Source organism: Ursus maritimus, unplaced genomic scaffold, assembly GCF_017311325.1.
Source record: "Ursus maritimus isolate PB19 unplaced genomic scaffold, ASM1731132v1 scaffold_32, whole genome shotgun sequence".
In the NCBI taxonomy this organism is placed as follows: Eukaryota; Metazoa; Chordata; class Mammalia; order Carnivora; family Ursidae; genus Ursus; species Ursus maritimus.
The window spans coordinates 9,268,996-9,283,431 of record NW_024425786.1 but is presented as its reverse complement, the minus strand read 5'-3'; the positions used below and the strand labels follow the sequence as shown (position 1 = coordinate 9,283,431).

Here is a 14,436-nt window from a genome sequence, read left to right as displayed (position 1 = left end):
ATCGGTAGGAGAAGAAAGTGAAGAAGAAAGGGGGGGGTAAACAGAAGGGGGAACGAACCATGAGAGACTGTGGACTCTGGGAAACAAACTGAGGGCTTCAGAGGGGAGGGGGTGGGGGAATGGGATAGGCTGGTGATGGGTAGTGAGGAGGGCACGTATTGCATGGTGCACTGGGTGTTATACGCAAGTAATGAATCATGGAACTTAAAAAAATAAAATAAATAAAATTAAAAAAAAAAACCCAAAAGCATTGTCTTTGTGCTTCTGCGTGACAGCGAACCAAACCATCCTATCATCTACTTCTGTCCAGCGTGGCAGCCACCAGCGACCTGTGACTCTCGAAACCTGCCTAGTCTGAGTGGAGACGCTCGGCAAGGGTAAAACACACCCCCGATTCGGAAGCTACAGTACAGATATCTCATTCATTCTTGTTTATACTAACTACACACTGAATGATAATATTTTGGACAGATGAGTTAAATATATTATTAAAATTAATCTCCAATTTCGTTTTCCTTTTTGTAAAATGTGACTCCTAGAAAATCTTAAATTACGTATGTGACTTGCATTACACTTGCATGGGACAATCCGCACCTCCTTGGCCACACCGAGAACTGTGTTTCTCAGAATCTCTTCCTGAATGTGTCCAAGGTAGAATCGTCAAAAGGGAAGGCGTCTGAGATCTGAGAGGCAAAGGTGAGCAGTGGTCGCGAGGCTTTGAAGGTCATTGTTGGGTCAAGGTGGTTCCAGTCGGTCCTTGCTCTGTCCTGCAGCCCCTGACCATTCCTGATGGACGGCGTTGACGACCAACACTCACCCCACCCCAGAGCCTTTGCGGCAAACTCCGAGGGCCCCCACAAAGAACCAAGAATCTTCCAAAGACATCCCAGAGCCCCCTCCTTAGTCCTGTGCCCTCCCCGGCACCAGGACAGTAACGACCTTGCTCTGATGGAACTCCCCTGGAAACCTTCACCTGCCAGCTCCTCCCGGGGTGGGGTGGGGGGAGTGTATGTACCATCTCACTCCTACAACCCAACCTTGATTCCCTGATAACCCGTCTGCTTGATGCCTGTCCCTCCGGAGGCTCTGAGCCCCTCCCCGCCCAATCGAGTTTGATGGAGTAAAAAACAAAACAAAACAAAACAACCCACAGGAAACAAAACTGAGAACATGAAACACACGGATTAATGTATCAAAATACAACCGGACGCATCTCAGAACCAAGAGGCCAGCTCTGCACTACGAGGCCTTTTGGTCCCCCATTTGAGATCCCATTTCCCTGCCTTCCACTTGCCCCTAAATTACTCTCTCCCCTTCACCATCCCCTCCCCCGTCCACCTCCCCGCTGTTCAAAAAGCACCTAAAAGGAAAAAAACCCTCCCTCACTCTTTTTCTCGTGCAGACCAACTTTGGAGCCATCTACACTCACCTCTTCGCCTCTGGACCCTATTTCGACACCCACCATTCCCAGAACGGCTGGGTTGACAGTCACCAGCGGCCTAGTTTCCACTGGCCTCTTTTCAGTCTTGTCCAACCTGACCTCAGAGCAGAGCTGGACACCCTTGCCCAGGCTCTCCCTCCTCAAGCCCTTCCCACAGAACATCCCCGCTGCTGTCCTACCCTCCGTCCTGACCTGCCCTGGCTTCTCATCCCCTCTCGATCCCTCCATCAGGTCTCCCCAGGTCTCTGACTTTAGCTCCTGTCTCTTGTCACCTCATGCCCTCTCTGAGCACTGTCATTTACTCTGCGGTTTATTTAAAGTATCGTCTCCAGAGGAAGGACTCCTACATCTCTATCTTTCCCACGCTGCTGACTGCGTGAGCCATAGGCTGCAGGTTCGCTGGGTCCAAAATGAAACTCACCTCCCAGTTCCCCATGTTCACGTAGGGCAGTCAACACCCTTCCTGTTGCAAGTGGCCTTCATAAGTAAATGGCCCTTTGGACAGACTTAAACAGCCCAGCGCCTCGAGTGATGTCCTCAGGACCTGGCCTCCCTTCATCTCTTGGGTCAGCCTCTCTCCGTGGCTTCAGGCAGGGGCAGGCCCTCCCGACACGCTGTTCCTGACAACTCCAGGTTCAAGTCCAGTGGAACGAAAGCGTCTCTTCCTGGTGACTTCTGCCCAACTCCCTGGATTCACTATGATTGGACCAAGTGTTCATTCCAGAATCAATCCCTGTATCCAGAGATAGGATTGCACCGGTTAGCAATTGGATTATATATATAGACAGTCACTAGGAAGAACATCCCCCCTTGGGGATGTTAGGAAGACAGTCGCTAGGAAGACTGGGTTGTCTGGCTGACCAGGACCGAGTTCCTGCCTCTCCCTTAGGGGCTGGAGGCCCTCTTGAACTGTGAGGACAGAGTGGGTGAGAGATGGTTTTCCATAAGGAGTTTAGGGTCTATTTCCAGAAGAAGGGAGAACCGATTTCTGGTCAGGCAACAAGGGCAAATGTCCAACCAAGGAAGTACCATGACCTTGTCCTTCCCTTCCTGATCACATATCCCAAAGTACTGGGTTGGTTCTTTCTTCGTGTCTGTTGTCTTGCCTGGACTATCTCAGTGGTTCCCTAAGGAGAACTTCTGTCTCTCATCATGCGTGTCAGTAGTCTGCTCAGGCCTCCTGCCGAGTCGTTCTCCATCCTTATGTTATACCCCCCCCCCCTTTTTTTTTATTCATTCACCTGTTGATGGATATTTGAGTTGTCTCCAATTTTTGGCTCTTATGATTCAATATTTGTGTAGAAGTCTTTGTGTGGACATATTTCCATTTCTCTTGGGTCGGCAACTAGTAGAACAGATGGGTCCTGTGGTGTGTTTAACCGAGAAACTTCCAAGCTGTTCTCCAAACTAGTTTTACTATTTTACATTCCCACCAGCGATGTATGGGGGTTCCATGTGTCCCACACCCTTGCCAATACTTGCTATTGTCAGATGTTTTCACTTTAATATTCTATAGGTATGTGGTGGTATTTTGCTGTGCTTGTAATCTGCATTTTTCCGAGTGATACTGCACATTTTTCATGTGCTTTTTGGCCCTCTGTATATTTCTTTTGTGAAGTGTTTGTTGAAGTGTTTGCTTATTTTCAATTGGGTTACATGACTCATTGAGTTTATTTGCTAAAAAACTGTTAAGAAATTTTGCATCTGTGTTGAGGGATATTGGTCTTTAGTTTTCTTTTGTTGTAAAACCTCTGGCTTTGGTGTCAGAGCAATAAAATGATTTGGAAATGATTTCTGTTTTCTGAAAGGATTTGTATAGGATTGATATTAATTTTCCCTTAACTATTTGACTGAATTCACAAATGAAGCCATCCAGGCCTTTTCTTTGTGGGGAGGTTTTTAATTACAAATTTCATTTCTTTAATAGATCTAGGGCTAGTCAGATTTTCTATTTCTTCCGTCAATTTTGGTAATTTGTATCTTTCAAGAAATGTGTCTATTTTAGCTGAGTTGTCAGATTTAAAAAAGTTATTCATAATATCCCCTTGTTATCCTTTAAATATCTACAGGATCTGTAATGATGTCCCTCTTTTCTTTATTCAGTGTGGAGTATTGTGGGGGGGGGTTGTTGGGGGAGGGTAGAAAGAACTAAATCCTAATTCTCTACAGTAGGAAATCAGTAGATAATACCTCTGATGGGAAGAAATCAAGAACAGGTAGTAGAAACATGTGGTAGACACCCGAAGAAATTGAAAAAAAGAGTTGAAAGTAGTTGCCTCTGTGGTCAGGATTAGTGGTGGGTGGGGCAGGGCCTGGTGGGGCAAAGGACTGAAAACCAGTTCATCCCAAACTAGGACAAAATTCCACTTCAGGGTCCTTTCATTTTATATCTCGCCTCTCTCATTTGCCTTTCCCGACCCCAATTCAGGCTGCGCCAAAGGTGTGCTCTCTGTTCCTAGGCTTCTGTGAATTCCTCTCAGCAGTACCACCCTCTCCGCTTGAAAGGCCACTGACATCTCAAACCGAATATGCCCGTACCCTGAGAGGACAGTCACTTGCTCATTTAGCATCCAACACGTCCTGGTCAGTAAACGGACCAGCCATAAGCATCCAGCTTTCTCCCCAGTGCTCCCCCATCTTGGTAATCATGTCACCGGTTACCTGGTTACCTAAGCTGGAAACCTGGGAACTACCCTTGATCCCCTGTAATCGTCTACGTTAGATCCAACCCTCTGTCTCATCTATTCTTCCTCAAAAGCATATCCCATCTACACACTTCCATTTCCACCACTCCCACCATTTCTTACCTGGACTAGTGCAGCAGGACTCGCTCTACCCAGGCTCCATTTCGCAGCCAAAGAGGCTTTTATTTTATTTATTTTTTAGAGAGGTAGTTTTAGATGCCAGTCTTACAGTGAAATCCTCTGCATAAAATCTTTGCCCACAGAGCTTACAAAGTCCAACACGGCCTGGCCTCTGGCCGGGTCTCTTCAGCTTCAGCTCATTGCACTCCAGTCCTCAAATGTGCCGAACAGCTCCCATGTCCAGGACTCCACGTGAGCACCCCCTCTCCTCTGCGTCATTAGTTCTTCGCAGTCCTTCTGGACCCTGGCTCCCTGTCTCTTCCCCAGTGAAGTCCTCTGTGCCCCACCCTGAGGTCCACCAGCCCGGTAGGGCAGTGAGGGTGACACCCTACTCATCCCATACGCCTGGCACCCAGTCCTGAGCCCGAACCCAGGCGGATGCTCACCACAAGGCTGGACAGTGCCTCCCTGGTGTTGGCGGGGCGGAAGCTCGGAAGCTGTGCTAGGAATGGGTCCGTCGAACAAAATGGAGTTGTCTTTCTGGAGGCTGGGCCAAACTTCCCAGAAGTCTCCGTGTACCCCTAAAGTTTAGTGCCTTAGGAAAACATGCCCCAAGGGCAGGAGATCTCCAGCTAAAGTCATCTCAGCCCCTCTCCCCAAACCCCCCTCCCTCTGGGGCTCACTTGTTCAGGGCTTCCAAGGGTCAATTTGGTCTGGATGCATCCATTTCCTCCAAGGCAAACCGTATCCATGACTTCTTTGTGCTTTTGAGGCTGCTCAGAATAAGCAGGAGGTGTGAGGTTTTATTACCCCCTGGGAACTATTTACACTGGGCGTGCTGCTTGGGTCAGGGCTGCGGAGAAGTGGGCGGGCTCCCTGAAGGCGACAAGTGGGTGGGCCCAGCTCCCGGGGAAGGGGACACAGCTGTGTAGTGCTATTGTTCTGGTATCAAATCCTTCTAAAGTTCCAACTGGATTGCTTGGAGGCAGCCTAATTAAGGCTGCTGTTTTCCTCTTTCTTCTAAGTTTGTTTACTTTATGCACTTTCCAGGGGAGTATGGTGTAAGTTAGAACTGGCCTCTCTGGCCACTTGAAGACGTGGGTCAGCGTTCTCTTACACACACACAAGTAAGACCATACGGGATTTGATCGATATAGTCGACAAGCTCCAACTTCTGTCTATGCAAGGACGCAAGTACACATATGCACGCACCTATCTTTGCACGCCTCAGAGAGCATCTGCTTTTGTTTTCTATGGTTGTGGAACATATATAAAAATCGACCAAGTACTTGGACAAAAAGAAAGCCGCAGCACATTTTTTTTTTTAAAATGCAGAACCCATCAGTTACATTTACTGCTTATAATCCAATAATATTTGAAATGACTAATTTAGTGAGGATACATTTTTTTTAATATTTAGAAATGACATAGTCTTAGGTTGCTCTTAGCTCAGAGAAGAAATCTAAAGCCCAAGTAAAAACTACACAGAAAACGAGAGAATACTTAATACCCAAACCTGAGCTGAACAGAGCTGTGTTCAGAAGAAAATGTATAATCTAAAAATGCCATTGTTTGTTTAAGAAGAAAGGCCGACACAAAACAAAACAAAACAAAACAAAACTGAGTACTTATCTTAGAAAGCAAGAAGGAGCGGTAAGAGAAATCAAAACAAGCCAGGTAGGGGAAATAAAAGATTAGAGATGTAATCAACAAAATAATAAAAATAAAATAACAAAGAGAAATCCCAAAGTGGTTCTTTGAAGAGAACAGTGAATAACAAATACGCAAGATTAGGAAGGAGGAAGAGAAATGACCAGACTCAGGAGGCCTTCAAATCATCTCAAGAGAATACTTGCAACTGTATAGTAACAGGCAAAACCCACCAGAACTGGAGGATTAAAACAAACAAACAAAAAACAAAATCGCCCAACCTCCTGCCAAAATGGACGCATGAAGAAATGGAAATTGGACGTTCCAATTAGCAGAAGGCACCAGGGGCTGATGATGAAGGGGCGCCATTGAAGAAGAGCCTAGAATCTTCCATCTAACTTTAGAACATGAGAACAGGAACTTTTCAGGTAATTTAAGTGTCACAGGCCAGAGAAAATGACCCATTTTTAGGAAGCTGACATAATTTTAATTCTAACCTCGAGGCAGATAGAGAAAATAATCGAGCCCTCTCACTTTAAAGATGCAAAGACAACATATTGGCCAACAGAGCCAGGAAATGTGTCAGAAGAATAACACAATCACATGTTCTGACCGAATGGGCTTATTCCAGGGAGTAGGGGTGGCGCCCTATCAGGAAATCTATCCACACCATGTAGGACATTAAACAAAAAACTAAAGTTAAACAGGAAAAAACAATGTGGTCCTAAGAATGGATCTGAGAGGCCAGCTGCTGTCACATGGCTGCCGAGTCCCCTACAAATGAGAAGACGGCCTAATCCCCGGCCAGGCGAACGCAAAAGAAAGATGGGACACCAGTCTGCGCCCATCACACTGGTCCACGCCGCAGAGGCCGCAGCCCTCCACGCCCCCAGCAGCAGGTCTGGGAGATGACCTGGAGTGTACCCCACTGCACTCAGCTCCCAGGAGCCACTCCGCGGAAACGAAGGGCGTGCCCGTGCACTTAAGCGGGAGGGTGCTTGTTGATTGTGGACTTGTTCTGGGCTGGGGGGTGTGGTGCGGCGGACCCAAAGCGGAGCAGAGGTTGCAAAAGAGCATATAGGATTCTGACATTCACAGAAACCAACGCCGGGAAAGCATGTGTGCGGAGGTCTACTGTAGACACACGCACGCTGGGAGGACGTGGGCGCTGCACGAGGTTATCCCAAGGGCATATGCGGGGGCAGGAAGGGGTGAATACTGCATGACCTGCTTTCACATAAGGCACATGTGAAATCATATTTTTGGTTTGCATTTGTATGAAAAAAAATCTAAGCTAATTTTAAAAGTTTCAACAGGTTTATCCAGCAGCAAGTTCTTACTCTGGTGTCTATGATTGCTCGAATCATCTGCCGGCCAGAGAAAGGAAGCCTGGATCTGTAGCGGCCCGAGGGGCAGGACCTGGTCTGCCCGGTGAACTGGTGACATGCGGAGCTGGGGGGAAGGCAGATGTCCCAGGCACCCCCTTTCTGCGCTAGGTTTCTCCAAGGCCCAGAGTGCTCGGACAGCTCGTCCTTCAACACTGCCCCCCTGCCCCGGAGCCCCTGACCGATTCTAGCTGGGCGGTCTGCCTTTGGGGGTGCAAACCACAGCTCCCAGAGTCTCTTCCACTTGGAAGGGCATATTCTCTGGCTGTGCACTTTGGTTTGGAACATGGAACCCCTCCCTTCTCTGAGCTCTCAGATCTCTGTTTGACATTTGCTTCTGGCCGGCTCTTGTTGAGCTCCAGTGGGCCATGGTGGCTGGAACATCTGAATGGGCAGGAGGGGACAGTTCTTCATTAAATCCAATCCTCTGCCTATTCCACGCTAAATCGTGCGGCTGAGTGTGGCTGGAGAAAACCAGAACCAGGCTGCCTGGTCTCACTTTAATGATCCCCAACCTCGAATGGGCCTTTCATGTTTCCTGGCTGACCTGTCCCTACCTCCCTGGTCTGCTCACTTGCCCATGACCTCAAATGTCTGTCTTACAGTTTCCCCTCCTCCAAATCTCCGTCACCTCCCACCCCGTGCTCACTCTCTGCTGATCTGACCAAAGAGAACCAACGGAAACGAGGATCTCCTGACGTTTCCCCACATCTACCCCTCTTCCTGGATAGTCTCCCTTCTCCCCTTCGACCACCTTCCTCTATTATCACCCCTCCCCTCTTCTCGAAGTACCAGTCGCTTCTCTCCTTCCATTTATAGCCAGGTTACTCCAGAGAGTTGTCAGATATTCCTTGTTGCCAAAGTCCCCCCTTCGAGTCTCCTCTGGGCTCTAATGCCATCCGGCTTCTCCCCTCTCCACTCCGCTGAAACCGGTCTAGAAGGCTGCAGGGACCTCGGTGCTGGAAACCCAGTATTGTCGGTCCTTATCCTACTTGACTTACCAGCAGCATCTGATAACCTCCCTCTCCGAAACCGTTCTGGGCTCAGCTTCCAGGACCCACACCCTCCCAACTTCAAGCCCGTGTCTCCGGATGCTCCTGCCGTCTCCTGTGCTCTTCCTCTCCGCCTGCCCACACTCTAAACTTTGGGGAGCCCCAAGGCTCAGATCTGGGCCTCTATTTTTTTGCCAGCCCCATTCAGCTCACTTCTTTGGGGATTTCATCCAGGCTCCACTTGTCATTTGGATGCTGATGACTCCCAGCGGGGCGCCTCTGGCCTGGACTTCTCTCGTGAGCTCTGGCCTCCTGTGCCCTGCTGCCTTCTTGACATCTCCAATGGTGTCAGGTAGGCACCTTGAACTTAACACATACAAAGTGAGCTCTAAACCTGTTCCTCCCGAAGTTCCCCCTTCTCAGCAAACACGACAACTTCCACTCTCGGAGGCCTAGCCTGGTCAGTCACCTGAGTGGGGAGGGGAGGAGCTGCCCGCACAAAGCCGGGCTCTGGAGGACCAAAGTGCTGCTTACTCTTGGAAAGTCAAGAACGCTCAAGGCGAGGGTTTCTTCAGGGTGAGGGCTTTGCCCCAGTAGTACGCTTTCCTGGAGCCAGGGGAGAGGCTGCGTGTTACTGCGAACGTTGTAATATGTTTGGCATTTGTCACTGGCAATGGTTCTAGAATCTATGGAACACCAAGAAACCAGAAGAAAACAACCTGTCTGGGAAGTCAATAAAGCATTTTATTCCACAGGAAGAAAAATAACAACTCTGACGTGAGAAACAGATGAAAGAGTCTTTAACAGATTGGTGACTGTATGTAACCGTGTTCACACAGTAGAGAACCAGAGATTTTAATTCCAGGTTTTATCAAGCAGCTACTATGGTATTTTGAGGCACAGATGATGCTTAAAAACAAAGTGGCCCGCGAGCCTTCTGAACATCCAGGTGAGTCCCCGCCAGGCGCCAGGGCTGGTGAGGGGCCGCTCCCCCCCTTCGGTCAGCAGGGGTGCGGAGGCCCTCCCTCGGGCCAGCCCTCCCCGGGGGCGAAGCAGCAGCTCCTGCAGCCGGGGCCCTGTGGGCTGGCCAACTGTGCTGGGTCGGGGAATTAGGATGGCTTTTGATTTCTCCTTATCCAATTTCTCCTCATTCAATTTCTTTTACTTTTCTCAGAGAGAAACTGTGTATTTGGGACAGCATGAAAATCGGGAGAAATTATCATAACAAAGTCTCAGACATCACGGGCTAAACACCAATTTAAAAAGAAACGGGGCATTCAAGGAGCCAGGGGCAGGGCCTGCTTCCTTCAGAGCTTTGAATTCTTTCCTGGCCAAGCAGGAAACTCTGCCCAAGGCCCCCGAAGCCTCCCCCGTCCCCACCCCCGGGCTGGCGTGAGGTCGGTGAGGGCAGAGAGCCTGAGAAGCTCTAGCGTCTTCTCAGGCTCCTCCGGCGGCCAGGCTTGCGCAATCCACGGGGAGGGGTGACTATTTCTAGAGCTGATTAAAATTAGAAAGGAGAGGAGGGCATCGCAACACCTCTCACCCCGCGGGAGCAGCTCCGCACGGCCTCCTGCGTCACAGCTGCCACCGGGGATGAAGGCCGTCCGCTTCAGTCACACAAATTCCACTGACTTCATTCCAGAAAGCGACAGAAGGCTCAGTGAGGCAAACAATCAAGGCTTCTGAGAGTCTCATCTTTAAGAGATCGTGATCTCTGGCAGTGGGTCACTGATGGCAAAAACCACAAGGCAGAGTTGTGGGGCCCAGGTGGGGAGGCTGGTGAGGACCCGCGGCAGGTGATGCTGGGTCGTCCTGCTGTGGATCGTGCGTGAGCGGGGAGTCACGACTGCCCCCCAGCAAAGACAAACACGCTACCAACAAACCGAAACCCACCGCAACCCTTCACAAGCCAAGCGTCGATTTTGCAGTCCACCACCTTCGCGTCCGTGACGACGACACAGACCTGGGAGTTCAGGACGATCCGTGGGGACGCTACTCAGTGAAAGCTCTTGAGCATTTGTGCTGAAGCTCCCTTCCTGCTTCTTCGAAAACCCCCACGCACGCACGCATGCACAGGCACGTGCACGCACACGCATGCACGCACAGCGCGGAGGGACAGCGAGATGGACGGGACAGCCTCATCTGCGTCTTGGAGGCTTTGGGTCTCGAGTTATAAACACCAAAACCTTCTACACATCCGCTGATCCACTGACTCATTTCAGATCTCAGCGACGGAGACAAGGTCATAGAAACTGATGAGCTTTATTCAAATGCAAATTAAAAAATCACAAGGCTAGTCATTCATTCTAGAGTGAACCCCCCTCCCAATGTGTTTATTCCTTACAGAAAAGGGAAACAAAAACAAGACCCAGGAGGAAGAGGGCACGCATACCAGGTCTTGCTAACTGGCTGGAATTTAAAAGCAAGGACAAGAGATGTTCTAGCCAAATCTTGGTTCTGTGAAAAACTGACAAAACAGCTTTTTGATACTCAGATCTCACTCCCTTTTCTGAGACTTTCTCCCTTCTCGTCCGGTGTTACCATCCTTGACCCCAGGGCTGTGCACTTGTGGCACCTGCCTGTGGCTTTATCACAAAGGAAAGAGTCCTAGGACCTTCTCCCCGGTCTTGCCCAGAAAAGAGAGCCTTCTCCCTGGGGACTTCTGATAAGTCTGTGGATTTTTGATTTGTTAAAACAAATAGTTCTGTGAGATGTTTTTCCTTCTAAATCAACAGAGCCTACCAGTGTTTCAAACTGGCCCTCTCTGATGATAACCCAAGAAAAACTTATAATGCTGGTGTGTGCATGGGTGCGTGCACACACACGTACACACACAATGCACACACACACACACACACACACACAGAGTAACAGAACACGATTTACCTCAAAGTTGGGTAAGACTAGTCAGGAGAAAGCCAAATAGATAAAAAACGAATTTGTGATAATCTAGGAACTACTTTTAAAATAGGGGTGGGAAATAAATAAAAGACGGGTTTCTGAGCCACTGTGCCACATCTCCTTCGGGGGCCAGCTCCGGCTCTGAGGCACCGGCTCCCCAATCCGACCTGGGGGCCACAGGATTCAAAGGCGCCCCGCCAGGGCACTTCCAACCTCACTCAGTCTTCGTTCCTGTGACTTCTCTAGTTTCCAAAACTAACACTGAACATTCTTCGGCTTTCAAGAATGCCTTTTTATAGAGAGTACCCTGAATTAGACGTGTAGAATTAGTGCAATAGAAGATCCAATATAATTTTATATTACTTTACAGTTAACAGACCTTTACACACATCACAGGCCCTGTTCAGAAATGCTTCTATATATTTACAAACACACAGTTGTACATATATACATGTTAACAAAATACAGGGCAATCTAAAAATTAGATTCATCTCAATACACTTTTTTTAACGTTATTCAACCAAAACCTTTTAAAAATTACTTCCCCATAATCTAAAGTAACCCTCCACCCCACCCACAAATTAATATGGTTTCCATTTGTATCCTCCCCTCATTTCTCCATACCGTCCTCCAAACCTTTTTCTGGTTTTGCCTCTGAGGCCAAGCCGATGGGCCTTTCCTCCTGATCGATCTGGGGTCTGTGTCTGGGGGCGTCTCTCTGGCAGCTGGGATTTCTCAGGAGTCCAGCTCCAACTGCTCTTGATTTTCATTGAGTCTTAACATAAGTTGCTGTTCATAGTAAAGACTCTTTGCATAGTTTATCTCTTGTGATAACTTGACAGCAAGGCCCTCGGATTTCACATGCACCTGGAGAGCAGAATAGAATCAGTAACTCGCCCGGAGGTAGGGGCCAAGCAGATTACAGGATGTGGACACTTAAACTGGCCCAGGCATCGGCTCCCAGCCTGGCTGCACATCGGAACGGGATGGGTTTACTTTTTTTTTTTTTTTTTTTAAGTAAGTCCCCCTGCCCAGCGTGGAGCCCATTGTGGGGCTTGAACTCACGACCCTGAGATCAAGACCTGAGCCGAGATCAAAAGTCAGACCCAACTGAATTACCCAGGTGCCCCTGGTATGGGTTTACTTTTAAGAAAGGTTCCCAGGGCTTGCTCCCAGTGAAGGCTGATTCAAGATGTGGGGTGGCTTCCTGGAATCTGTATCTTTAACATACGCCCCAGGTGACTGGGTAGCCAAGCCACAGTATACCTGACATTTGGGACTCCCTGTGCGGGAGCAGCAGCCTCAGCTCTGGGGTGAGGGTCTGCTGAGGCTAGACAAAGAGCAAGAAGAAAGAACTGCACCGAGGGGATTCACCCATAACGTCTGGTGACGGTCAAAGAGGGAAGAAGGATCCTCAGACGAAAGCCTAAAGGCCTTTCTTATCAAGAATGCTTAGTTGTTCACTTGCCTTGAAAGGAGCAAAAGCATAGCTGGGCAAGGCTCCCACCGTCCAAAGAAACTTGTGGAAATACTCAACTTCTGGGTGTTAACTCTGTGAATCTACCAGCCCTGACTTAAGCCAACGACCCCGGGGGAGCCGGCACAAGCCAAGCCAAACCCAAGTGCATTCCTGAGCAGGGGAAGGTCGAGGGATTCCTGAGGAGAGAGGCTCAATAAGGTTGGTTGCGGTTTCTGATCTGTAGGGCGAGCCAGGGATAAGCAGGGCCATTTTGAATGGCCCATCGTTCTTGAACGCAGCTTGGAAAATCCTGGCATACCAGCTGAAAACGGAGCATGACTAACACCTCGGGTTCACGAAAAGCTTCCGAAGTCAGACTACGGCTAGAGGTGGTGAGTCTCCTCACACGTGCTTCTGCTGAGCCAACAGCTTCTCTGAGTGGAGGCGGCAAGCAGAGTGGTCTAGACTCCCAGCTCCAGGGTCACGCCACCGGGGCCTGAACCCCCGTTCCTGCCAGTGCTGGCCATACCACCTGGAGCGAGTCACCGGCCCTCACCAAGCCTCCATACCAGTCAAGGGGGAACAGGGACGGTATAACAGCAGCTAACCCCTCAGGAAGTACTTTGTACCTAGCCTGGCAGACAGCACGTCCTTAATGCGTGTTGGTGATTAATGGGGATGTTATTATTAAAAGTTCTGCCATGACAATGCCTTGTACCCTTTGGGGGCAACATATAAATCTTATTTATAAATATTTATTTAGAATTTACTGCGGGGAAGGGCCAGGCTAGCTAGTGCTTCTCTGCGCAGAGAAACAAGTCTGCCATCGCTCTATGGGAGGAACAACCGAGAAGCCCGTGCGTGCTCACAGCCAATGCACTGCAGCATCACGGGTTAGGAATAAAACACCCACGTGTCACGTCAGCAGGTCCTCGCACTCGCGAGAGCTGGCATTACTGCCCGCACCGCTATCGATGGGCAGTGGAGGCAGAAGGGCTGGGTCGTCGGGAGGACCGCGGCACCCCAGAGAACACACGCTGAGCTCCTTCTGTATGGAGGACTGAGAAGCAGTGCCCCTGGGGATTAATAACAGCCCAGCGTAAACCTAAAACGAACTCCCGGTGAAAAGCGCTCACACGCAGGGCAGCGGTGCTCCCGGGGCCCTTTCTATCTCTGCACCACGGGATACACCTGCTCCGGGGCGACGCAGACAGGCCGGCTGCGCACTCACCATGGGCTTCTGGTGCGAAGGGCCAGGGATGGACACGCCGCTACTCGAGTTCACCGCCTTCTTGGTCACCTGCACGTACACCTTCCCGTGGTCTTTGGAGACGAGGCAGTGGTAGAGGTCGTCGTATTTGACCTCCAGGAAGATGGCCTCCCGGTCCACATAGTCCCCACTCTTCAGGAAGTACACGGCTTTGGAGGAGATGAGCACGCAGTAGCTGTCGATGTTCTCCACGGCTATGAAGCTGCCGAGAGAGGGGGGAGTCAGGGCGGCGCACCGGGCCGAGCCTCCACCCCAGACGGCGGGGTCGCTGCTGGTCGCGGGGCCACCAGAACCGGAGGAGGCCCAGTGTGGGCTCCCGACCTCGAGGCCAGGCTCCCCCACGTTCACTGCACCGTGAGCCTCGGTTTCGTTTGCAAATTAGGAAAAAAAGTGTCACTGCCCTCCTGGGGCTGACAGCACGGGGGCCCCGACACAGGGGTGCTTGAGAAGGGCAGCTCGTGACGACGGCCAACAGTGTCAGCAAGAGAAACAACTTCGCGTCGTCAGATCGTGTTGCGTGGGGGGGGGGGGGGG

The 14,436-nt window shown here is 50.0% G+C and overlaps 1 protein-coding gene across 1 annotated transcript in view; it reads right to left on the bottom strand.

Annotated features, from left to right (window-relative positions):
- Positions 1–8,996: 8,996 nt before the first annotated feature.
- VPS13D (vacuolar protein sorting 13 homolog D) overlaps positions 8,997–14,436 on the bottom strand; it is a 260,740-nt gene continuing 255,300 nt past the window's right edge. The window contains exons 68-69 of the mRNA XM_040645796.1: positions 13,864–14,104; positions 8,997–12,040 (exon numbers count right to left, since the gene is read on the bottom strand). Coding sequence (XP_040501730.1) covers positions 11,909–12,040; positions 13,864–14,104 — 373 coding nt within the window. The 3' untranslated portion in view covers positions 8,997–11,908. The remainder of the gene's footprint in view (positions 12,041–13,863; positions 14,105–14,436) is intronic.